A 24,584-nucleotide genomic window follows, 5' to 3' on the forward strand; every position below is an offset into this window, starting at 1 on the left:
TCTACTCCCTAAAGCCAAGAAAAGCCTGCAGATTTACTATGCCTGTGATAATGCAGATGGGAGGTTGACGACACAGCAAACTCTGTGTGCCCGCACATAGCCTTGCATATTTTGTAAAGCTTACCACTTAGACACATTGCGCACAAAGATCACTTTCACACAGCCCAACAGCTGCATAAAGAAAGCAGCCTCAGAAAATCTATGCAAAACCCTGGTTAGCAAAAAGCAATGGGGGGACACTACAGCTACAGTCCTTGCTAACTGGAACCATTCCTGTTGGCATTCCTTATGAGGTAGATGGGGCAAGATGCAGACCATGGGATGGGTTTAGCATGTGGCACCCCAATAATAGTTTTTGGCTCCTCACTTTCCTCAGACTGCTCATTTTTCTGGTGTGAATGGCTTGTCCTGGAAGCTTTTAGAAAGGACAATTCACCTTTTAGATAGCTCACAAAGTTTATCATTTTAAATAGCCCACCAGTTTTCAAGAACAGAAGATATCAGTCACATCTGGGGTTTTTTATGATTTAAAAAATCACATTTTGGAAGTCTATGGAGCGCCTGCAGGAACCCTGGGACAGAAATTGACCCTTGCACCCTTCATAACAGCCACGAGCACATTCTGTATTCAGAAGACATTCAGGATAACCTTTTAAAAATCCATATAGTGCTCATGAATGATTAAACATCTGTCTGTTTTCAATCAGACTTGATAATTGGTGTAGCAGTACAATATTTATGTGGATTGCTAATTATAAAAGATGAACTGGTCCTTTAAGCCAAGCTCTGAAAGGAAGGCTGCCCCTGAATTTATCTTAACCATACTTTTGAATTTCAAAATTATGATGGGTGATAAAGTTGTAATACCTCTGGTCACAAATGCCTCCTTCCCATAGAAAGAACTTGATTTTCTTAATGGTGTTTGTCTTTCATGCCTCTTCCTGTGATAAAGCAAATGTTAAAAGTCAAGAGAATAAGGAGAAAAAGGTGGAAAGTTCATGTTTCTCTTTATTAGCTATCTATCCATTTGATGTATAAAAGCCTACAGAAATGCACCCTGGGCTGTGTGGCTTTTTGTGGTCATTTACAGAGAAAGAAGCAACAGAAAACAAAAACCAAGAAGAAGCATATGTCAAATTAATGTCCTTATATTGCACGGTGTGGAAAAACCAGTTTCCCTTATTTCCAGAAGATCACTCTTTGCTAAACATAAACAAACACGCCAGTTTAAAACCTCATAATGGTACAGAATTAGGAGAATTCCCCCTTATAATATCTGAGCATCTTCCCCACGTTTCCTTTGGTGTTAGTGTGTGTCTGGATGTGTGTGTGGAGCCCATAATAGGCTCTCTGTGCTCAGAAACAGTATTTCTTAATGCATAAAAAGTAATTGTGTGTGTGTGTGAATGTCATGAAAAATGTAGGGAACAAATTGAGAGCCGCAGTGTCCAAATTTGTTAACTCTGACTTCTTCCATAGACACCATTCCCTATCCCTCTTGATATATATAGTTTTCTATTCTAACACCTTGTTAAATACTGGATAAGGCGTACGTTTTTTATAAAGAGCATCCAATGAGGCACCTATGTGGGAGAGCATACAAGGCAGGCAATGTGATCCTTAAGGATCAAATTTGGTTAAGGCCAGCCATAACTCATTGCACATAAAAACCAGTGGGGCTTGGGAACATGAAGCATTGTTATTTAGCCTCAATGTCATGTTCCACATTGCCTATCTATAATGATATAGCTGAGACTGATTCTCCTCCAGCACCCTTTAAATTATCAGTTGCACCAAGGCTTCATTTTGCTTCATTCAATTTTCATTTACCTTCCATCCTTTCGTGTCTAATAAAGATTAATAAAGGGAACCAACATGTTCTCACTCTAACTCACCAGCTAAAGAAACACAGTTAGAGGTTAACAGTGGAGGAGAAAATTTAAAAGGAATGAAAACTATTTGGCTATTCCACAGTTTGTTTTGTGGACTTAATGAATACAAGAGAAGCCTGGGCGGATCACACTATTTTAGTGACCAGATATATGCAGATCTGTATCCCACACGTTCAATCACACACCCCTCTGCATGGAGAGCAATACTGGATGAGGACTAAAAGATATTTCAGGAAGGTAATTTCCTCCTACCACCTCAATATGACCAATGGGATTATGAGAAAAGGCCATTCAGAAAGACAGAGGAGGATTTTTTTGGGAGGGACTGTGCAAAAGTGCCTTGGGTACAAGTTATTTTCAAGCTTCCACAAGCAATCTTGATTTCCTGTGGCTGGCCTTATACTGAGAGAAAAGCCACTTTGGACAAGTTGCCTAGAGAAATATAATTTATGAGTCTCTTGCAAGGATTTTCTAGTTCATCAAATCCATGAACTCAGGCATCGTCAATGAGTTTCTCAACATCCTCCTCCTCTTTCTTGTGACATTCAACAGCTCCACTGATCTCCTCATCATCGTCATCCTCCTCCTCAGCCCCATCTGTGAAGACATCCTTCTGGCCGTAACTCAGGGTGGTTCGTGCCAAATCCACTTCAATGGGGAAGACATCTGCATCCCTCAGCACAGCATAGGAGTCATCATAGTATTTGGAAAGGGTGGAAACAAAGCGTTGAAGCTGGAATGTAATGTCTTGCACTGTGAGGGAGGAAAGACAACAGAAGAGCCATGAGGATGGAGAACAGAACACAGCATCCTTCCCTGGAGCATAGAATTGTCAGTGGGTAAACTCTTACCAAATCTCCTGAATGTTCCTGGAGAAATGTGCTTATTATTGCAGACTTACATATTATCAAACACTGTTCCTTCTAAAACCTTAGAAGGACATGCCTGAAGACCAAACATGTCTTTGAAAATATGCTGTGTTTAAATTTAGAAAAAAATATTTTTATGAAGCTATTTCAAACAATACCTAAAGGAATTCAGCATGAATGCATTCTTACGATATGATTTCATAGTAAATGGGGTCAGATAATAAACAGCAGAAAACTCTTTGTTAACTGGAACTCTCAAGCAATCTGCAAAATTATACTGACTGCCATTTAAATAAAATTGCATACAGCGTTCATAAAGCCTTTCCTTATAATACCCTAAACCTGTGTTACATTAAATTAGGTTTGTCTTAATTTGTTTTTAATTACTTTATTTTAATATTAATATCAAGTCAATACAGAGTTTATGGTACATTACAGTATGAGGTATAGTAGTAGTCAGGCCTATTTTAATAGTAACTCTCAAGCTACCAGAAACAACACTTATCTGGCATCTAGCAATCTCCATGGATGCTAGTTAACTGAGGGAGTCCCCCCCCTCTTTCTCTCTCTCTCTGTGTATGAGAGATCCTAACATTCATGAAATACCAACAGAATAAACTTCAAGCCTAAATTTTCCTTTTACTTATAACTTGCCTTCTTTTATTCATGTAAGGTGGGCAATTCTTTTTCATTCTTAGCAATCCCCCTAAAAACATAAAATATCTTTTCTTAAAGTTTAAAAAATCCTATACACCTATGTCCCACTTCTATTATTTGACTTTAATCTTTTTACCTTCCCCCACTGGAAAAAAAATCTGCAATGATATGGTGAGGTTGAATTTCAGTACTCCCTTTTTGGTTCTAAATCCTTCCTGCAGCAAAGACAGGCAAGTTGGCATCACTTTGAAAAGTGTGGAAAACCGTACCATTGATGGCACGGTCCTCCTAGTAAGCCATAAAACATATGAATCTTGGATTGCCTGTTACACACCCTTGCATTGCAGTGATGATATATATGCATGTCAATACTGGCATCTGGATAGGCTGTTTGGAACTACTAATGGAAGTATATAGACAGCTCCAGGTGAAAAGTAGATGCATACTTGATGAAGGAAAAGTGTTACTATTAGATTCTCAGATAATCGGCTATTTTTCTCTTAGAGGTCTAACTGCGTCTCTAAGGCTATTCAAGGATATGGGAGTCCCTGTAATAATAAAGTCTGTAAAACAATCTTTCAGACTGGGAGAAAGAAAGCAGCTACACTTACCATGTTTCTGGTCTAGCAGCTCCACCTTTTCTAGAACATCCTTCCTCATCTTGGCAAAACGTGTACGTGCTTCTTGGCGGCAACGTAAGATTAATCTGTATTCGTAATTCCCAGTGCTGAGCCGATAGAGCGGTTCTCCAAGTGCCTGCCCAAAACACCACATTACTGTATCAAGCCTCCATACATTGTTCAATAGTTTCATACAGGGCTAATAAGTGCTTCACCGAAACGCCCTAGCAAACCTGAGTTCCTCCCATGATCATACAACAACACTGGTTGGCTGGTAGCCCATCATGAAAAGCTCTAAGCAGTGAGGCAGCTGTTAGGGAGGAATGGACAGAAATCTACAACCCTGAGGGCAGAGCAGTTAAAGTTCCAAGCAACAACGATGCATTACAAAGCTAAATCACATGGGAAAAAGAAATATTGAGATGGATGTCTTACTCAACTATGCTTATTCCACATTCAGAAGAGTGTATGCTATTGACAAGAATTTCTACTCTCATGTGTGTACAGCATTCCTATTAAACACATATGCTTAGATGCCATGTGTGGTTTTGTGCATTCTCTTGGTAGTACCCTCTATTTGGAAAGAGGAATATAAGCAATGATAGCTATGGGGCTGGAGCTCAACCTCTTACTTCAGAAAATGTTCTTTTCCCCAAAACAGAAGACTTCAAATGTTCCCTGTTCCTCTCTTTCTACCCATATTTCATGTGGTTTGGCTTTCAGTTCAGTTCTAAGGCAGGTCTGTGTGCAGGAGTATAGGGCCACTATCAGAAGGAATGAACAGCCAGAGAAAGTATCGCTAGATTTAAATCATTAGATTTATTTTCTAACCAGCGTTTGGATAAGGGTGGAGAATGAGTAGTCCTTCAGTACTCATATCTTCCACTCTGGTCTATATGGTGATGATCAAATGTTCAAGAAAATGTCTTTTCAACTGTATTAAATGAAGCTTGAATTATTTTTGTGAGATTCTACACTGAGCCTGAGGTACAAGAGGTTAGAACTGCCTTTTAATCACCATGCAAGAAGAGGACGGGCATATATCTTTCTCAGGAAAAGGACTGGAGGGCAGGCAAGGCAAAATACACAAAACATAGAGCTTTGAAAGTTCCTAGCTGGCTTTTCCAGTAGCTGTAGTCCAAAAAAGCAACTGTTCCAAATGCTAGTTAAATATTGCTAACCCCATTTCCTTGGAGTCAGCTGTAGAAACTTTATAGAATCATAGAATAGTAGAGTTGGAAGAGACCTCATGGGCTATCCAGTCCAACCCCCTGCCAAGAAGCAGGAAATTGCATTCAAAGCACCCCCGACATATGGCCATCCAGCCTCTGCTTAAAAGCCTCCAAAGGAGGAGCCTCCACCACAGTCCGGGGGAGAGAGTTCCACTGCTGAACAGCTCTCACAATTAGGAAGTTCTTCCTGATGTTCAGGTGAAATCTCCTTTCCTGTAGTTTGAAGCCATTGTTCCGCATCCTAGTCTGCAGGGCAGCAGAAAACAAGCTTGCTCCCTCCTCCCTATGACTTCCCTTCACATATTTGTATATGGCTATCATGTCTCCTCTCAGCCTTCTCTTCTGCAGGCTAAACATGCCCAGTTCTTTAAGCCGCTCCTCATAGGGTTTTTTCTCCAGACTCTTGATCATTTTAGTTGCCCTCCTCTGGACGCTTTCCATCTCCCTTCAATTGCGGTGCCCAGAATTGGACACAGTATTCCAGGTGTGGTCTGACCAAGGCAGAATAGAGGGGTAGCAGGACTTCCCTGGATCTAGATGTTATACCCCTATTTATGCAGGCCAGAATCCCATTGCCTTTTTTAGCAGCCGCATCACATTGTAGGCTCATATTTAACTTGTTGTCCATGAGGACTCCAAGATCTTTTTCACATGTACTACTGTCGAGCCAGGAGTCCCCCATTCTATATCTTTGCATTCCATTTTTTCTGCCGAAGTGAAGTATCTTGCATTTGTCTCTGTTGAACTTCATTTTATTTGTTTCAGCCCATCTCTCTAGTCTGTTAAGATCCTTTTGAATTCTGCTCCTGTCTTCTGGAGTGTTAGCTATCCCTCCCAGTTTGGTGTCATCTGCAAACTTGATGATCGTGCCTTCTAACCCTTTGTCTAAGTCGTTAATAAAGATATTGAACAGAACCGGGCGGAACCCTGAGGCACTCCACTCGTCACTTCTTTCCAAGATGAAGACAACACATTGGTGAGCATCCTTTGGGTTTGTTCACTTAGCCAATTACAGATTCACCTAACCGTAGTTTTGTCTAGCCCACATTTTACTAGTTTGTTTGCCAGAAGGTTGTGGGGGACTTTGTCGAAGGCTTTACTGAAATCCAGGTAGGCTACATCCACTGCATTCCCTGTATCAACCCAACTTGTAACTCTATCGAAAAAAGAGATCAGATTAGTCTGGCATGACTAATTTTGTTTTTGGTAAATCCGTGTTGGCTATTAGCAATGACTGCATTTGTTTCTAGATGTTCACAGACCACTTCCTTAATGATCTTTTCCAGGAACTTGCCTGGTATCGACGTGAGGCTTTATTTATTTATACTGCACTCTTCTCAGAAGTCTAACTTTTTGTCTTAGTCTAGCAAGTTTTTCTGAGATGTCTTTAACAATTAACAAAAACTGAGTCACAGAGAAGCCATTTTGTAAGGCACGGATGTCATTTTTATTGAGGGCACATCAGCCTTATGATTGGCTTCAAAGGGCCATTGAATCCATGGATACAGAATCTGTGGATATAGAGGACCAACTGTATATATTTTTACACTGTGGCTGGTCCTCTTTAGTTTTTACTCAATTTGGGTCCCCCGACTGGGGATAATGAGAATTGCAACCCAAGAGCACTTGTGGCTCTGAGATTGGGAAAAGGTTAAAGGACATCTTAAAGTCAGATAAAATATCCACAAGCCTTTTATCTAAATTCAAACACCACTATCCTGACTAAGCAGAACAAACTGCAGCTCAACTGTAGCACAACTCCCATCAACTCTAGTTATGATGTCTAATAATGAAGAATACAAGAGTTGTAGTCCAGCATCTGGAGGGCCACATAAAATTACTTGGATGGCCAGATTTGGCCCCAGGGCTTTGATTCTGACACATGTGTTGTAAGGTGTCATGTTTGGCAACAACTTCCATAGGAGTGCAAGACCCTACAAAATAATGCCAAACAGTTTGGCAAGTATGGACACAGTACAAACCACGCCTACATTAAGATGCGTAGTAATAGCCAGTAAGGTTAGGTTATTGTCTCCCCTTGACATTAAGTCTAATCTTAAGACATTAAGACATTAACTAGTATCTGACTCTGGGGGTTGATTCCTATCTCTGTAGTGTCTCAGAGACCCCCGAGGCATGACCCCGTCGCTACGGGGACAGACCGAAGAAGAAATGGGGTTTCTGCCATTTCTGCTTGATTCCATCCCTTTCCAGGTGCCCACTGTTGACAATTCTAGCCCACAGTTCACAAGAAAGGGCCTTGGCTCTCAGCCCGGTTCTCCAGAGAATGTTAGTTTTGACCGCCGATTATCTTGGGAGGCTTCGTGCGCGGAAAAACAGATTATGAGAAGGAGCGCTCGTTTAGCAGAAAAAGCCAGCGTTAATTAGGCTGGTTCCCTTGAGAGTTTTCAGGGAGGACTGCATCTGGCAAAGTTGTTGTCTTGGGTCATTTTCCCTTGGGAAAGAGCTTGGACACCTGGCTGAGGAGGAGAGCAAAGTCCCATAAAAGTTCTGGGCACCAAATAGATCTTGCGGTGTTCAACATGTCAGTTGATGGATCACATCGACTCTAGTTCTGCAGCGCGCTACTCTCGAGTAGACCGGCTGCCTCTCGCCTTCCTGTCAAGCCTGCACAATGATTCAGCTTTACCATGACTAACTTGCCTTGCTTTGCATCCTAGCCTCGGATTGAGCCCTGGAACTCTGGACAGCTCTTGCCTTAATTCCCCACTCAAACAGCCTGCAGGTTTGAGTGTGTTTCGGTTATTGGATTTAGAACTTTGAACTCCAATACTGGATAGCTGCTTACATATTACTGGACTATATTTGACCTCTCCTGAAAGGTCTACTGCTGGACTATATACTCTGCTTATTTTTTATTGCCTCCTTTATTTCCTTAATAAAGATATTAGATTGTTTATTGGCCTTCGTGTCTGATTCCCAGTGCTCACGCTGCCTGAGGTGTCACAATCTCCATGTCTGAGCTGAAGAGCCGGTGTTGTCCACAGATGCCTCCATGGTCATGTGATGGTATGACTGCATGGAGCGCCGTTACCTTCCTGCCAGAATGGTACCAATTTATCTACTCACATTTTAATGTTTTCGAACTGCTAGGCTGGCAGAAGCTGGGGCTGACAGCGGGAACTCACCCCACTCCCCAGATTAAAACTACTGACCTTTTGGTCAGCAAGTTCAGCAGCTCAGCAGTTTAATCTGCTGTGCCACCGAGGGCTCCAGTAACAGCCAAGTCAAGTATAACTATGAGCAAACTCCACATTGAAATGGAAGTAGAAAACATGTTAGGGACTCAGTACTTACAATGCAGCTGTATTCCTCATCATCCATTTCCTTCACTTTGAGACAGTAAGACTGAAACGGAATAAGAAATACACAATGTTACAGCATACATGGGAAAGTGTCCTGGTCATCAACAGATCTTTGACTAGATCTTGCCAATTGAGGGTGGTTGTTTCCTCAAATCAATTAATCAATCAATCTGTAATGGAGTTTTTTTTTATCTTTCCTATTGAAAACGCATTTTTATTTTGTTCAGTTCCTTGCAGAAATAACAGCTGGAAGTAGCCACAGTCATGATTTCAGAGTACAGAAATCATAGTTTTAAGCTTTACATTCTTAATACAAATCAGAAATGCTTTCAATAATCAATACATTCAAAACAAATAGATTTGGGATTTTTTTTTATATCTAAGCAACATACAGAAAGAGAGAATGTTTGAAATTATCTTGAAAAGAGACAATTTCAGACTTTAGGACTTGTAATTTTCTAAAGAAATAATATTCCTATGTTAGGGTGAAAAAGAATAAAAGACATCTCACCAAATATTCAAACTTGACGTCCAAATACTTCTTGATAGTTACCCTTGTATCTGGAATTGCTTTTTTCAAGTAAGTGTTCAGGTCTGTCAACATCTGTAAGAAGAGACTGATCTTGAAAAATGAAGATTAGGTAAAACTGAGCAGACCAGAAACGAGACAAACAACCTCAAGGAATATACCAGGCCATGATGAGGACACAGCATTTATATCCTTTCCCAAATGCAAGCTACAATACTATAAGGTCAGGACACCTTCTGACCATGACCAAATTTGATGTGTGCTGGCAGAAAACATAGGAAAAGAGATATGAGATAATACCGGGAGATTTTGTCTACCTTTGGCTCTGGCTTTGCTCACCATCAGCTGAGCCTCCCCTATGACATTTTATTGTGTCAGAAGTGATTTGAGAACATACTGCAAGTCGCTTCTGGTGTGAGAGAATTGGCCGTCTACAGAGACGTTGTCAGAGGATGCCCATTCTGTTACCATTCTGTTGGGAGGCTTCTCTCATGTCCCCGCAAGCTAGAGCTGACAGACGGGAAATTTGAACCGGCAACCTTCACGTCATCAACCCAACCTTCAGGTCAGCAGTCCAGCCGGCACAAGGGTTTAGCCCATTGCGCCACCTATTACTTGCTCCATGGGTTAATTGCTCCACTTGGGAAAGAGAAGTTCTCTATTTCTGCTTATTAATTTGATTTTCAATAAATATTGTATTATTTATCCAGAAGGGAAAAGATCTCTGGAAGTTTTGGGAGTTCCCAATACTATTTCTTTTTATTTTCCCCACATTTGCATCCAAATTCTTTTTTGAAATATCCTAGGTTTTCCGCATTCCTCCCCACTGTGTTCTTCACAATCCTTCCACTTATGATGTAGAGTCATGCAGCATTTCAGAAACTGATTTTCATAAACTTCCACAAAGATTTAAGAGTTATAGCCAAAGTGCAAAAAGTGTTTTATCAGAATTAGTTAAAAATTAGGATCACTTTGTTTTGTTGATCCTAACAACTTTCAAATAAAGCCAAATAATGCAATTTCTGAATGCAGATGAACTGCATTGAACTGGATTATATGAGTCTACACTGCCGTGTAATTCAGTTCAATGCAGTTAATCTGAATTCTGAAACTGCATTATATAGCAGTGTAGATCCACCGCTGGGCAGGAAGATCATAACTTGGGATTTTCACTTATATTTTTCTTGCCTAGAGAGGCTCTTAGACACTGTGACATACAATATCCTGAAACTAGATGACCATGTTACATCATATTCAGTTAATTAAACATTATTACATAATCAAACTCTCGGCGGCAATTTCCTTAAAAGTTTTGCTGTTGTTGTAGGGCAGAAGGGACAAAGGTATGTGGAAATCTCAGGTTTTGTTCTCATATAAACTAATTTCATTTTGAAAACCTATGCAATACTTTCCTCATTCTGAAATTATTTCCTGGGAGCTCCTAGCATTACAAACAACTTGTTATTCCTGTTCCTCAGGTTGGTTTAAATTAATTCAGCACTTTCTAAAATGAAATTTATTTGTACTCGCATGTGTGTTCCCACTATCTTGGGAACAGTAAGGATGTCTGCTGCCACATAAATACAGCTAATGTTTCCAGGATGCAAATTGAACAGATATCAAGCAAAAAAAAAAAAAAAAAAAGGATGGTTAGCCCTAAAATGAAATTATAATAATATTTAGCAAGTATAATATTTCTACAACACTTCATTATTTTAACTACAACAGCTGAACAGGGTTCATGAAAATTGGTGAAAATAATTTTCTGAAATGTTGTAAGTGACTGTATGTGACATATAATCAATGGGAAGGGAGAGAAAGGGAAGGGGAGAGAAAGGATTTATGGTATTTCAAGAAAGACTGGTTGCAAACTGATAATATATGCAAGTACGGGTTTTTTTTTGAAATTATTGATATTTAAAACTTATCTGAAGGTGCCTGTATTTCAATTTCAAACTATTTTATACATAATGAAATTGTTTTTCATTTCTCCCATCCCATAAAAATCCTTACCGGCTTGATGGTTTTGAGAAGGTGTATCCCAAATTTCTCAATACTGCGATGGGCATCTGCAAATTTTACAAATGCTTCACTAGCAGCTGGCTGAGGCTCCCGAACACCAATGACTGAGAAAACATCACCAAATGCTAGGGGAGGAAATTATAAATATACTGTTGGGGACTGTGAACAATACCATGCAATTCATTTTCAAGACATATTATTGACCATGGATATAGTATAGCCCTTTTCCCGTTGCCCTCTTTAGTCAATCTATTTTCTCCTGCTGCCTCCTGTTTGTTAGACTGATACTTCTCAGGGATGCATCTCTTTATATTCAAAGTTTCTAGCCAAGTCTTCCATTTTGTTCTTCTCCTGTGAGCACGGAGAGAGACAAGATGTCTCCAGAGAGATAGATAGATAGATAGCTAAGTGCTAACTTTCCTATATAGAAGTGTAGATCTTTCAATAAAGGCTTTTGTAACTTTTAAAGCTTGACTCCGCTCCTAAATTGCTGAAGCTCATTTGCTCTATTGCTAGCTCAAGAAGCTTCTGATCTGCTAAAACTGCTTCTGCTGTTGCTGCTTTACTTTTTAATTTTTTTCTTTTTGAAATTACCCAACACCTGCCAACAGTAGTACAGCCCATGAAGAAATCTTAAACCAAGTAGTCGTCCAGAGTGTTTACCTCTATGAGTCTGGGATAGTTCAAAGAAAGCTCTGAGGAGCTGCTTTGTGTGTTCTGTCATCCCTAGACAGAAGTGAAGAAAAAGAACAATGGTCATTCAGGAAGAACACACCATATCAGAGCTTCAGTAGTTTCTACATTTACTGCTTGAGCACAAAACAACAAGAAGAATGCCCTTCTGGCACTAGACAAGAGAATAATGTTGGCTGATCTTGTGGAAAAGATCTACATCCAGATGCCCACTTTTTGAGAAACTGAAGACAATTTGTAATTCACTTTGAAGATTTAAAAAGTGAGAAAAGGAGGTTACAAAACTGGTTATGAGTTTAACTGCTTTTAATTTTGGTGATAGTTTAATTTTATATTCCACTTTTCTAAGACATAATCCCCCCACCCCTTTATCTCTTAACTTTTGTAAGCCACTTGGAGAACCAGCTTGTTATAGTGGGTTGAGTGCTGGACTTAGAGTCTGGAGACCAGTGTTTGAACCTTTGCTTGTGGAAGGGGTGAAGCTGGGCTGGCTGTATTATGGGGACTATGTTCAATCTCTCAATAAATAACCACGAGTATGAGTCCTGAAAGGCAAGATAGGTTCTCCCAGCTGCTGGCAGGAAATAATACATTTACCTTTGTACAGCTCAGCAGTTCTCTCCAACTCTTCCAGTCTCTTTACCAGGCCATCTGCAGAGAGTTTATAAAATTACAAGGACTGATTAATATTGATCTTCTAATTCCATGTTAAGTCCCAAGAGAGCAAATTGGAATGGACAATGAAACTTCATAGAATGATACTTGTAGATCCTAGACATACACATTACACCTCATCCTGAATATGCACCATAGGTAAAGAATTCCTCAGGATTTGGCACAAATGACAATTCACATTCAGATAAGAGCTGATAGGCAAGGATCGTCAGTCCTGAATGAAAAGCACGTGACATTTCTAAATCAGAGATGTTCCACAGCTAAACTCAAGGTAACCCAAATTACAGTTTGCCAGAAACAAAAAAAGCAGGAGTCAAAAAGGTGCAGAACACCAAAGAATCTGCAGAACAAACAGTTTCAGTAACAAATAACCTAGCTTTGTTACTTTTTTGGGTATGAAGGTATAACAAAATGCTTTTAAAAAAATAATGTAAGAAGCAGGCATGAATTTACTTCATGGATATAATGAACAGCACTTTCAAAGAAATTCTAAATGTTACATTGAAAGGTCAATTAAAATTATTTTATAGGCATTGTGGTCAGGGCTGTGGAGTCATAGTTGTGGAATCTGAGTTGGCGTAAAAATGTTCTGACTCCAACATTGGTTTCAAAACAACAAACTTATATTAAATGCCTAGTTAGTTACTTTCACAAGAATTTAGGAAAGTTTTTTTATACAGATATGTTAATCAATTAAATATATTTGATGTTCTAACCATCTAAGTAGCCTGATGTGGCAATGATGAAATGCTTTGTGCTACCATTTTCTATAGTAAATTGATAATTACCAATTAATATAAAATTACCATTTAGTCAGAGTCAAGACAGCATGAAAAAGGAAGAGACGGAGTCTTGAAATACTGACTCCAGAGTCCTGGTTTTGATAAGAATGTTTCAAATGTTACAGCAGTCATTTAGTAATAGTACAGGGTTTCTTTTTTTAAAGTAACAAAAATAACAAGCAATGCAATTAGCTCATTTTCCAACATTATAATGGTAATAGATCATCCCTCAAACATTGTAACAAGTAATAGCAACTAACTTAATATGTAACATTAGGCTCTGGTACCATACTGAAGCAAGCAATGCAATTAGCTCATTTTCCAACATTATAATGGTAATAGATCATCCCTCAAACATTGTAACAAGTAATAGCAACTAACTTAATATGTAACATTAGGCTCTGGTACCATACTGAAGCAAACAAGCCATTCTTCAAGAGTCAGATGGACAGCATATTTAATAGCATTAGTGCTTATATGACACTTCATGTTATTATATGTTTGTATTTGTATAGTATTTACAAATCTGAACAATCCTTAACATTGGGTAAGAACAGAGTCAACCCTTAACAGCAACCCTGCATTTGGCATGATAATTATCTACATGTTACAGAAGAGGAGAAACAGCAGCCTATCTGAGCATCATCTGGACAAGGCAAGAACTGAACAGAGATCTGGAAGCCCAGCCTTATGAAAAGCGATTTAGGGAGCTGGGTATGTTTAGCTTGGAGAAGACAAGGTTGAAAGGATACACGATAGCCATGTTTAAATATGTGAAAGTATGTAATGTTGAGGATGCACAAGTTTGCACCAAGCTTGTTTTCTGCTGCTCTAGAAACTAGGGTGTGGAGCAATGGGTCCAAATTACAGAGAAAAGAGTTTTTATCTAAACATGAGGAATAACGTCTTGATGGTAACAGCTGTTCAATAGTGGAATGTTCTTCTTTGAAGTGTGGTGGAGTCTCCTTCTCTGGAGGTTTTAAATAGAGGCTTGATGGCCATCTGCCAGGAATGTTTTGATTGTGTTCCTGCATGGCAAAATGTGGTTGGAATGGATAGCCCTTGGGGTCACTTTCAACCCTGTGCTTCTATAACTTGTTCCATAACTCCCAAATAATTCCTAAGCTTAACCACTACACTATAAAAACTTTTGCTTCCCAGGAATTAAGGACCAAATATAGGCTATATTCAAGGCCAATTTCAAAAGTATGCATGCTTTGAACACGTATGGAAATACAGACACAAGTTTTCTCATTACTAGGTAAAGTCACTGCACAGAAAAGCTAAATCCGATGTCCTCTCATGGAGGCAGCTTACCATTACAGAGAATGGCTCGACTCAGCCCCAGAGCATCCGCTGTCCCTGAGCTCATGTTCTCCACCAGACGGTGCTTCACTTTCTTTAGCACTGTATTCCAGGAAAGAGATACACAATCCATGAACAGGATCATATCTCTTACACTTTATCTGGTTGGAACAAACTTACAAGGGTTTACTTAAAGAAAATATCTTGGAAAAGCCAGTGTTACTTGAATTATATCAATGTCATGATAGAGAGTAAATATGACAGATACCAATATCCAGGGTCTTTCCCTGCTTTGGATCAGCCTGAAGTTTGTTGTAGTGAATCGTCACTTCCGTCTAGAACAACAAAAAATAAAGTTGCTGTTTTGCATTTGCAGAGAAGATATCAGCCACCCCACTGAACAACAGCAATGGATTTGTATTCCTGTAACCTTCGCCTGTTACTCACCTTCACCATCTGTATCATTTTAGCCACTTCGACTTTGGTTTTTCCTTTCACTGACTTTCCATTTACACCTGTGACTTCATCTCCCGCTGCCAATGTTCCATCTAGAGCTGCAGGAGTGTTATCAAACACCTAAGGTGATAAGTGAAGGCATGAAAACGTGAAAGAAAGGAATGAGGAACCAGAACAGCAACATGCTCTTGCTTGTTTTCATATCACTTGGCACACATTATTTACAGGAAACTTTAGAAGTGTCATGAATAATACACTCAGAAATATTTACATTTGTATTTGTGTATCTCTGCAAAAATACAATTTTCAGCCTTTCTTTAATCATAAAAATCCTATCCTCCCAGGAAGAATCTATGTGGTATAGCACTTTGAAAGATTAAAAATTCCTACTGGAGATCAATAATAAATGGGCTGAACCATTTAGGTTAGTTGGCCTGATGGAAGCAGACTTCCCAAGACATTCACACTGAAAATGCTATAAACCCTGGCTTCAACACAGTGTTTTCAGAACCCCATGTGTTGACGTGTCTGTCAGGCCATGGAAATGAAATAGCTACATTTCAAACAATAAATCGTTGTTTAATAGATTCTATATCACATTATTTACATAGGCATGGAAAAATATTGGTGTTACTTCTATCTTCTATCTAATGCCTCATTGCTGAAGAAAGTTCAATACATTTACAGCTATCTCTGTATCCTGTTATTTCTTCCCATTCAGCATCCATGACAGGATTGATTTCAGCTTTCAGGATTATTCACAGCTTTATATTATCCTTATCTGCCAGACTTGAGGGAAAGCGGAATTAACTAGACTGGAAGTGGATACATGAAGTAAACTCATTTGACTTGATAGTTAAGTTGCCCTGTGACAGTGACTAACTGGCAACGCATGAGGATAATTGGGGTACTGGGTCCAGAGTTCCTATGAAAAAAAAAATCCTATTCAGTGGTCACTGCCAATGAAGAAGATGTGCAGGAGTGTCATTTTTTATTCCTACAGCTCTCTGCAAAGCAACTCCGGGGGGGAGGGGCCAGAAAGCCACGGGAATTGAGAGTTCAATGAGACTAAGAATTGCACTGTGCTGAAAACATATAGCCCTTCTCTTCCAAAAGATAAAACACTCATGTGTTGTGAACACTAACCTGAACAATATAGAGACAGGGGCAATACTGAGCTCCTCCTCCAATGCTGATCCCTATTAGATTTTGAGCATCCTTCTTCAAAGTCACTGTCCCGGGAACAGTAGGGATGCCCCTAGAACAAAGCAGAGGAACACAAACATAAAAGCTTCCACCAACTAGCTGTATCTGCTGTTTCTATCAAAGCTACAGAGGTTCCAATAAATCTGATCTGCATTTTCTCTACCTAGGTTTCTACCTACTGCTCAACACAACATTCCTTGGTCATCTCCCTTTTTGTTTATGCAGATTTAAATACAATTTTGGACAATGTCAGCTGCAGACATCAAATCAACCGATTACATCTGTTTTACATTGTGTTCAATTCTAAAATATATCATGCTTCAACACAGGTGGGCCAAATCCAGTCGCCTTGTCATTTTATATGGCCCTCATGATGCTGGACTGCAACTCCTGTATTCCTCATCATTAGACATCATGACTAGAGCTGATAGTAGTTGTGATACAGTAACATCTGGAAGACTGCAGTTTGTTCTGTTTAGTCATGAGAGTGGGGTTTGAATTTAAATGCAAGGCTATAATGTCTGGCTTTAAAATGCCCCTTAACCTTTTTCTTAACCCATTTGGTCTCCTTTCCAATGTCAGCAAAGTATCACCAGCTGACTAATACTGCCAGTAGAATTTTTAAAAAACAGCACAATATAAATAAAAACAAACTACTTATAGAAACCATGGGAAATAAAAATAAAGCACTCACAGCTTATCCTCCTCTATGTCCTCTAAGTCTGAAAACATTTTTCCAAATTACTCGTGATGCTTCCTGGAGATTTTGGTTGCCCCAAGCTACCTAGGAAGGAGAAAAGACCCATAACCACATCAATACCAATCTTTTTTTCCTTCTGCTCTCTTTTTAATAATAAGCTAGTTTAATTTTCATTTGCTATTAAAGGAGAAAGATGGTGCAAAAAAGAACAATTCATTTTGTTGTTCAAAGATCTATCAAATGTTGGATAAAACATTAAGAATCTGTCAAAGCAATATTAGGTGTGATTTGCTTTCTCTGTACAGTACTTAAAAGCAGCTCTGAAGTACATAATGCTCATAGCACGTTTCATATCATGCAACTACATAAACATTACTTGTCTGTCCATCATGTAATAATAGTAACATTTCTGACAGACTGATATTTTCACATTCTTCATAGAACATCTAATACACTGCAACAAAACCGAGCAGTTTCTCAGTGGTATTTAATCATAGAAACCAGCATGGTAGGCAATAAGTTAAAGAGTGGGCTATATCCAAGTTCCCACATTGGTTTTCTGCACAAAGTTCAGTCACAGATATGTCAATATAATTTTTGGGACAGTAGTAAAGGGACAGGTTTCCCCTTGACATTAATTCTAGTCGTGTCTGACTCTGGGGGTTGGTGTTCATCTCCATTTCTAAGCGAAGAGCCAGCGTTGTCTGTAAACGCCTCCAGGGTCATGTGGCTGGCATGATTGCATGGAGCACCATTACCTTTCCCCTGGAGTAGTACCTATTGATCTAATCACATTTGCATGTTTTCAAACAGCTAGGTTGTCAGAAGCTGGGACTAATAACGGGAAGTCACCCTGCTCCCTGGATTCGAACCACTAACCTTTCAGTCAGCAAGTTCAGCAGTGGTTTAACCCACTATGCCATCGGGGGCTCCACACCTAATTCAAGGACATGAGGCTGCTTTTACAGTGATGTTTACCTTTATAATTATCTAACATTGTTAGGAGCCCCCGTGGCCTAGTGGATTAAAGCCTCGTGACTTGAAGGTTGGGTTGCTGACCTGAAGGCTGCCAGGTTCGAATCCCACCCGGGGAGAGCGCGGATGAGCTCCCTCTATCAGCTCCAGCTCCGTGCGGGGACATGAGAGAAGCCTCCCACAAGGATGGTAAAAACATCAAAACATCCGGCCGTCCCCTGGGCAACGTCCTTGCAGATGGCCAATTCTCTCACACCAGAAGCAACTCAGGTTGTTCCTGACACGAAAAAAAAAATCTAACATTGTTTGTGCATATGAAAAATAAAAAAGCCTAGAGTGCAAGTTTGATTTACAAATTGCTGTCTTCCAATAGCCTCTTTGATGATTCATTGGAAAAAAGACAATAATGCTTGATAATACAGAAGGCAGTAGGAAAAGAAGATGGATGGACTCAATCAAGGAAGCCACAACACTGAAGGACCAAGCCCTGACCAGGGCTGCTACTGATACAGTGACTCATAAATCTCTCATTCATAGGGACATTATAAATCAAAGTTAACTCATGGTGTCCCTATGAATAGCAGTTAATAATAAAGTAGAAAGTAGGCTTCTAACTGGAGCCAATTATAGGAAGCGAATGGCGCCCCTATTAAAATGGCGCCCCACTGGCTGCTGATAGGTTTCCAGTCCCAATTCAAGGTGCAGGTTATGACCTACGAACGGTTTGGGCCCCACCTATCTTCATGATCGCATCTTCCTCTATGAATCGATGAGGACTCTCAGATCCGCCGGGGAGGCCCTCCTCTTGCTCCCACCACCATTACAGGCATGATTGGTGGGGACGAGGGACTTTCTCGGTGGAGGCCCTCGACTTTGGAACACCATCCCCTGGGAGATCAGACAAGCCCACATACTGTCCTCCTTTTGCAGGTATTCAAAAACCTGGATGTTCCAGCAGGCATTATAAATCCCCAGTCCCTAGGTCGCCAGACAGTACTCTTTTCTCTGCACCTTATCCATCCATATTGTTTTGAACTATCCCATGGCCAACCTTTTTATAGCCTGGCCACGTCCATTTTGTAACTATGTTCATTGTTATTTTTGTTGAACATGGTCTGATGGAGCCTCAATGCTGCTGTTTTCTGTTATGCCTAATTGTGTGTACAGTATACGGATTATCTTATTTTATAATGTCTTATTTTATTTTAGTGGTGATTTTTGTTTGCTTGCTTTTATGTCTGTTGGAATTACTGTCCTAAATGTAAGCCGTCCTGAGTCCCTTCGGGGAGATTGTGGTGGGGCAGAAAAATAAAGTTATAACAGTAGAGTCTCGCTTATCCAAAATAAAGGCCCGGCAGAATGTTGGATAAATGAAAATATTGGATAATAAGGAGGGATTAAGGAAAAGCCTATTAAATGTCAAATTGCATTACAATTTTTCAAATAAGCACAAAAACATCATGTTTCACAACAAATTGACAGAAAAAGCAGTTCAATACACAATAATGTTATGTAGTAATAACTGTATTTATGAATTTAGCACCAAAACATCGCAATATATTAAAAACATTGACTACTAAAAGGCAGACTGCGTTGTATAATACGGAACGTTGGATAAGCGAAGGTTGGATAAGCGAGACTCTACTGTATCATTATTATTATCAAAAGAGAAAGAAAGCATTACGGATGGATGGACTCAATGAAGGAAGCCATGGCCCTGAGTCTAGAAGACCTGCGCTGGGCTACTGATGACTTGGGAGATCTCACATTCAATAGCTGTGGTGGAGGATCCTTCTTTGAAGGCTTTTAAGCAGAGGCTGGATGGCCATCTGTCAAGGGTGCTCTGAATGCGATTTTCCTGCTTTTTGGCAGGGGGTTGGACTGGATGACCATGAGATCTCTTCCAACTCTAGCATTCTATTTGTCATACAGCCCTGCCATATTATTTTTGTGATAATTCAAATGTATCACACAATAGCTTAGTGAGCTTTCCACTTCATTATAATGTGTTTTTAAAAATCTAACCTTTGCATGCAATAGTTAGGATAGTTAGGATTCCATACCTCACAACCTCTGAGGATGCCTGCCATAGATGTGGGCGAAACGTCAGGAGAGAATACTTCTGGAACATGGCCACACAGCCCGAAATACATACAACAACCCAATAGTTAGGAAGTTGGTAGACAATGAATTCATAATTATCATATGTAACGGATCATCTAATTCCAACTGTAGTTATTACGGAACTGTGAAATTGATGCCAGTTAACAACAACAGGGCCGAAAGCAGCGCGAAAAGACAAATGGTGCATTACAGTGGGATGGACCTGAGCAGGGTTGCTGTTGTAGATAAAATGACTTGGGAGTCACCATTCATGGGGTTGCCATGGATTGAAGCTGGTGCAGTTAACAACATAGGTCCCTTCTACAATGCCACATAAAAGGCAGATTATCTGCTTTGAAGTGGATTATATTATATGGCAGGGTAGAGTCATACAATCCAGTTCACAGCAGATAATCTGGATTATATGACTGTGTAGAAGGGGAGGCCACAACAGAAGGGCCTTGAAGTATAGTTTATGGGGCAGGCCTGGGCAAACTTGGGCCCTCCAGGTGTTTTGGACTTCAACTCCCACAATTCCTAACAGCCTACCGGCTGTTAGGAATTGTGGGAGTTGAAGTCCAAAACACCTGGAGGGCCCAAGTTTGCCCAGGCCTGTTATAGGGCCTGAGTCTCTGAGGCAAAGATGGGGCAAACCTAGTCCTCCGAATAAAAGAGGAACAGCCATGAGGAAACCCTACTCAAAGACTCGCCACTGAGTTCCCTTCTTCCCTCCGTCAAAATAAAGGCCATGGGGCTTGCCTTCTCCCTCACCAGAAACGTCCCGTTCGAGCCTCCTTCGCATCCGCCTCCACCTGTCCCTTCTCCACCTGTGCAAGTCGGTGGCCCCGCCCCCGGCTTCTTACGTCACTGGCCGGGAGGCTCCGCCCACTCTTCGCGGGCCGAGTTGTCAAAGAAGTGGCATGGCTGCAGGAAAGGAACCCGCGTTAGCCATTTCTCGCGATACTACGCTCGGACGGCGTGATCTAGCGCCTAAAAAAAGGAGGGGTTAAGAAAGGAGCGAGCGGTGGTTCGGTTGCCGCGGCAACGGGAATAGAACACGTGACGTCATAACGGCCACAGCAGGAAAGTGAGAGAAGGCACAGATGGGATATTATATATATATATATATACTTACTAGCTCTGCCCGGCCACGCGTTGCTGTGGCGAAGTCTGGTGGTCTGGGAAATAAAGTATTGAGGAATTGGTGGTTGTTAAGGTCAAGGGTAAAGGTTTTCCCCAGACATTAAGTCCAGTCGTGTCTGACTCTGGAGGTTGGTGCTCATCTCCATTTCTAAGCCGAAGAGCCGGCGTTGTCCGTAGACTCCTCCAAGGTCATGTGGGATGACTACATGGAGCAGCGTTACCTTCCCGCCAGAGCAGTACCTATTGATGCACTCACATTTGCATGTTTTCGAACTTCTGGGTTGGCAGAAGCTGGAGCTAACAGTGGGGGCTCTCTCCGCTCCCCCAATTCAAACCTGTGGCCTTTCGGTCCAGAAGTTCAGCAGCTCAGCACTTTAACACGCTGCGCCATCAGGGGATATTATTTCCTAAAGGTTGTGAATATACAATATTTCTGATAGGGTTTTTTTGTTTGTTGGAGGCAAGTATGAATGCTGCAATTAGGAAAAATGATTAGGATGTAATGGCCTTGCAGCTTTAAAGCCTGGCTGTTTCCTCCATGAGTGAATTTTTTGTTGGGAGGTGTTAGCTGGCCCTGATTGTTTCCTGTCTGGAATTCCCTTGTTTTCAGAGTGGTGTTGTTTGCGATATTTTATGTGCTTCTACTGTCTGTGGCCCTGAGAAAACAGGATTTGCCAGCCTTTGATGATGGGAATACTTTGTTGGGAGGTGTTAGCTGGCCCTGATTGTTTCCTGTCTGGAATTCCCCTGTTTATTTACTGTCCTGGTTTTAGAGATTATATTGTTCTGCATTATTCTATCCCAGTAATTATTTCATATTAAAGAAGAATCTTACTTATCCAACATTCGCTTATACAATGTTCTGGATTATCCAACGCAGTCTGCCTTTTCATAATCAATGTTTTTTGTAGTCAGTGTTTTAAATTCATTGTGATATTTTAGTGGTAAATTTGTAAATACAGTACAGTAGAGTCTCACTTATCCAACATAAACGGCCCAGCAGAACGTTGGATAAGCGAATATGTTGGATAATGAGGAATTAAGAATAACCCTATTAAACATCAAATTAAGTTATGATTTTACAAATTAAGCACCAAAACATCATGTTAGACAACAAATTTGTCAGAAAAAGTAGTTCAGTACACAGTAATGCTATATACAGTAGAGTCTCACTTATCCAACATAAACGGGCCGGCAGAACGTTGGATAAGCGAATATGTTGGATAATAAGGAGAGATTAAGGAGAAGCCTATTAAACATCAAATTAGGTTATGATTTTACAAATTAAGCACCAAAACATCATGTTAGACAACAAATTTGACAGAAAAAGTAGTTCATTATACATTAATGCTATGTAGTAATTACTGTATTTATGAATTTAGCACCAAAATATCACAATGTATTGAAAACAGTGACTACAAAAATGCGTTGGATAATCCAGAACGTTGGATAAGTGAGTGTTGGATAAGTGAGACTCTACTGTAGTAATTACTGTATTTATGAATTTAGCACCAAAATATCACGATATATTGAAAGCATTGACTACAAAAATGCGTTGGATAATCCAGAACGTTGGATAAGTGAGACTCTACTGTAAATACTACATAGCATTACTGCGCATGGAACTACTTTTTCTGTCAAATTTGTTGTATAATATGATGTTTTGGTGCTTAATTTGTATAATGATTACCTAATTTGATGTTTAATTGGCTTTTCCTGAATCCCTTCTTATTATCCAACATATTCACTTATCCTGCCGGTCTGTTTACGTTGGATAAGTGAGACTCTACTGTATATTTCTAATCTTATATTATCTGCTCAGAACTGGATTATATGAGGCTCTGTCTTCACAGCTGTATAAAATGCACACTGAAGTGGATTATATGGCAGTGTGGAGTCAAGATAATCCAGTGCAAAGCAGATAATATAAGATTATAAATGGGTTGTATAGCTGTGTGGAAGGGCCTTGGGTCTACACTGCCATATAATCCAGTGCAAATTAGATAATCTGTGGAAGAAGTCTAAGTGAGGCCTAAATCGGCCTGTCCCCTAACTGAAGCCTGGCTGTCCCTTGGTTGCTAGGCAACCAAGTGGGCAGAGATTAGCCCTCTAAACTGGCAGCAATTGGATAAAAAAAATTATTGCTCTCCCTCTAATTAGGACTTTATTTTTCTTTTCTTTTTGTTGTATCAACCTTGAGGCGTGGATGATGGATTGTGTTGTCAAATTTTGAGGTTAGGGGGCCTGTAGTTTTGTTGTTTTGTGAATTGCCGTGATGCCATCACTCTTTTATATATATAGAAGATGCAGGCATGGGCAAATTTGGGCCCTCCAGGTGTTTTGGACTTCAACTCCCACCATTCCTAACAGCCTCAGGCCTCTTCCTTTTCCCCCTCAGCCGCTTAAGTCCAAAACACCTGAAGTCCAAAACACCTGGAGGGCCCAAGTTTGCCCATGCCTGCTAGATAGCAATTATGCCCTGTTGACATAAGATTCCTACGGTGCATCTACATTGTAGAATTAATCCAGTTTGACACCACTTTAACTGCCATGGCTGAATGCTATGGAACTCTAGGAATTATAATTTAGCAAGGCCTTTAGCCTCTGCCACTCAACTATAAATCCCAGGATTCCATAGCATGGAGCCACAGAAGTGTAAGTGGTGTCAAACTGGGTTAATTCTACTGTGTAGATGTGCCATAAGAGTCCCAGATCAACTGGTCAGTGGTGAAATATGGGAGTTGTAGTCCAAAAACATCTGGAGAGGCCTGAGTTATTAAGCATTTGGCCCATCCTAAGATATGATCTGATATGACCTGATGGATTAATATTAATTCAAACATAGACTGGCTCTAACTTTGGCTTGAAATTTACCCTTTTGTAATGGTCACATGGTTTTAATGGTTTTAATTTGATTTGGATACCGGATATGTTTGGTTTTTCTACATGTTGTATTATATGTGGCATTCGGGGGGGAGAAGAGCAGTATATAAATTAAATAAAAATAAACAAATAAATAAATTAAGATCAATTTGTAGGGAATAAGATGCAAGCAAACACTGAGGAATAGAATAATATTTTTCTGGTACAATGTATTTCTGTGCTTGAGCTGAGGGGATGATAACAAGCATATCTTGGTCAGTTAATTAGTTTCAATGGAATGTGGAATGTTTCTATTTCAGGTTGCTATGAGGTAATACAAGGAGGCTTTTTATAAATGGTTGTTATCTAAACCACTTTGCATGGCTGGTTGTCACAAATTGTCACAATTACACTTCAGATGCACCTAAATATCTTCAAGGCATCAAGTGCCACAAAATCTTGGAAGCTAAGCTGGTTCAGCCCTGGTTAGGAATTGGGTGGGAAGAAGCCTCCAAACAAACAAATGCATGAGAAAAA

General features: G+C 40.1%; 1 protein-coding gene across 2 annotated transcripts; it reads right to left on the minus strand.

Annotated features, from left to right (window-relative positions):
• Positions 1-990: 990 nt before the first annotated feature.
• pick1 (protein interacting with PRKCA 1) lies at positions 991-20,978 on the minus strand. Of its 2 annotated transcripts, none has more exons than XM_003227147.3 (13): positions 20,814-20,978; positions 16,959-17,048; positions 16,205-16,316; positions 15,050-15,178; positions 14,871-14,937; positions 14,615-14,704; positions 12,438-12,491; positions 11,811-11,873; positions 11,139-11,272; positions 9,108-9,200; positions 8,589-8,639; positions 4,030-4,174; positions 991-2,645 (listed from the first exon to the last, which is right to left on the minus strand). In XM_003227147.3, the coding sequence occupies exons 2-13, from the start codon at positions 16,994-16,996 to the stop codon at positions 2,386-2,388; spliced, it is 1,236 nt and encodes a 411-aa protein (XP_003227195.1). In that variant the 5' UTR covers positions 16,997-17,048; positions 20,814-20,978; the 3' UTR covers positions 991-2,385. The 2 variants fall into 2 exon arrangements, with proteins under 2 accessions (XP_003227195.1, XP_008118510.1); XM_008120303.2 differs by having other exon boundaries at positions 20,802-20,978.
• Between the last annotated feature and the right edge of the window lie 3,606 nt (positions 20,979-24,584).

This window comes from Anolis carolinensis, chromosome 5, assembly GCF_035594765.1.
Source record: "Anolis carolinensis isolate JA03-04 chromosome 5, rAnoCar3.1.pri, whole genome shotgun sequence".
Taxonomy (NCBI): Eukaryota; Metazoa; Chordata; class Lepidosauria; order Squamata; family Dactyloidae; genus Anolis; species Anolis carolinensis.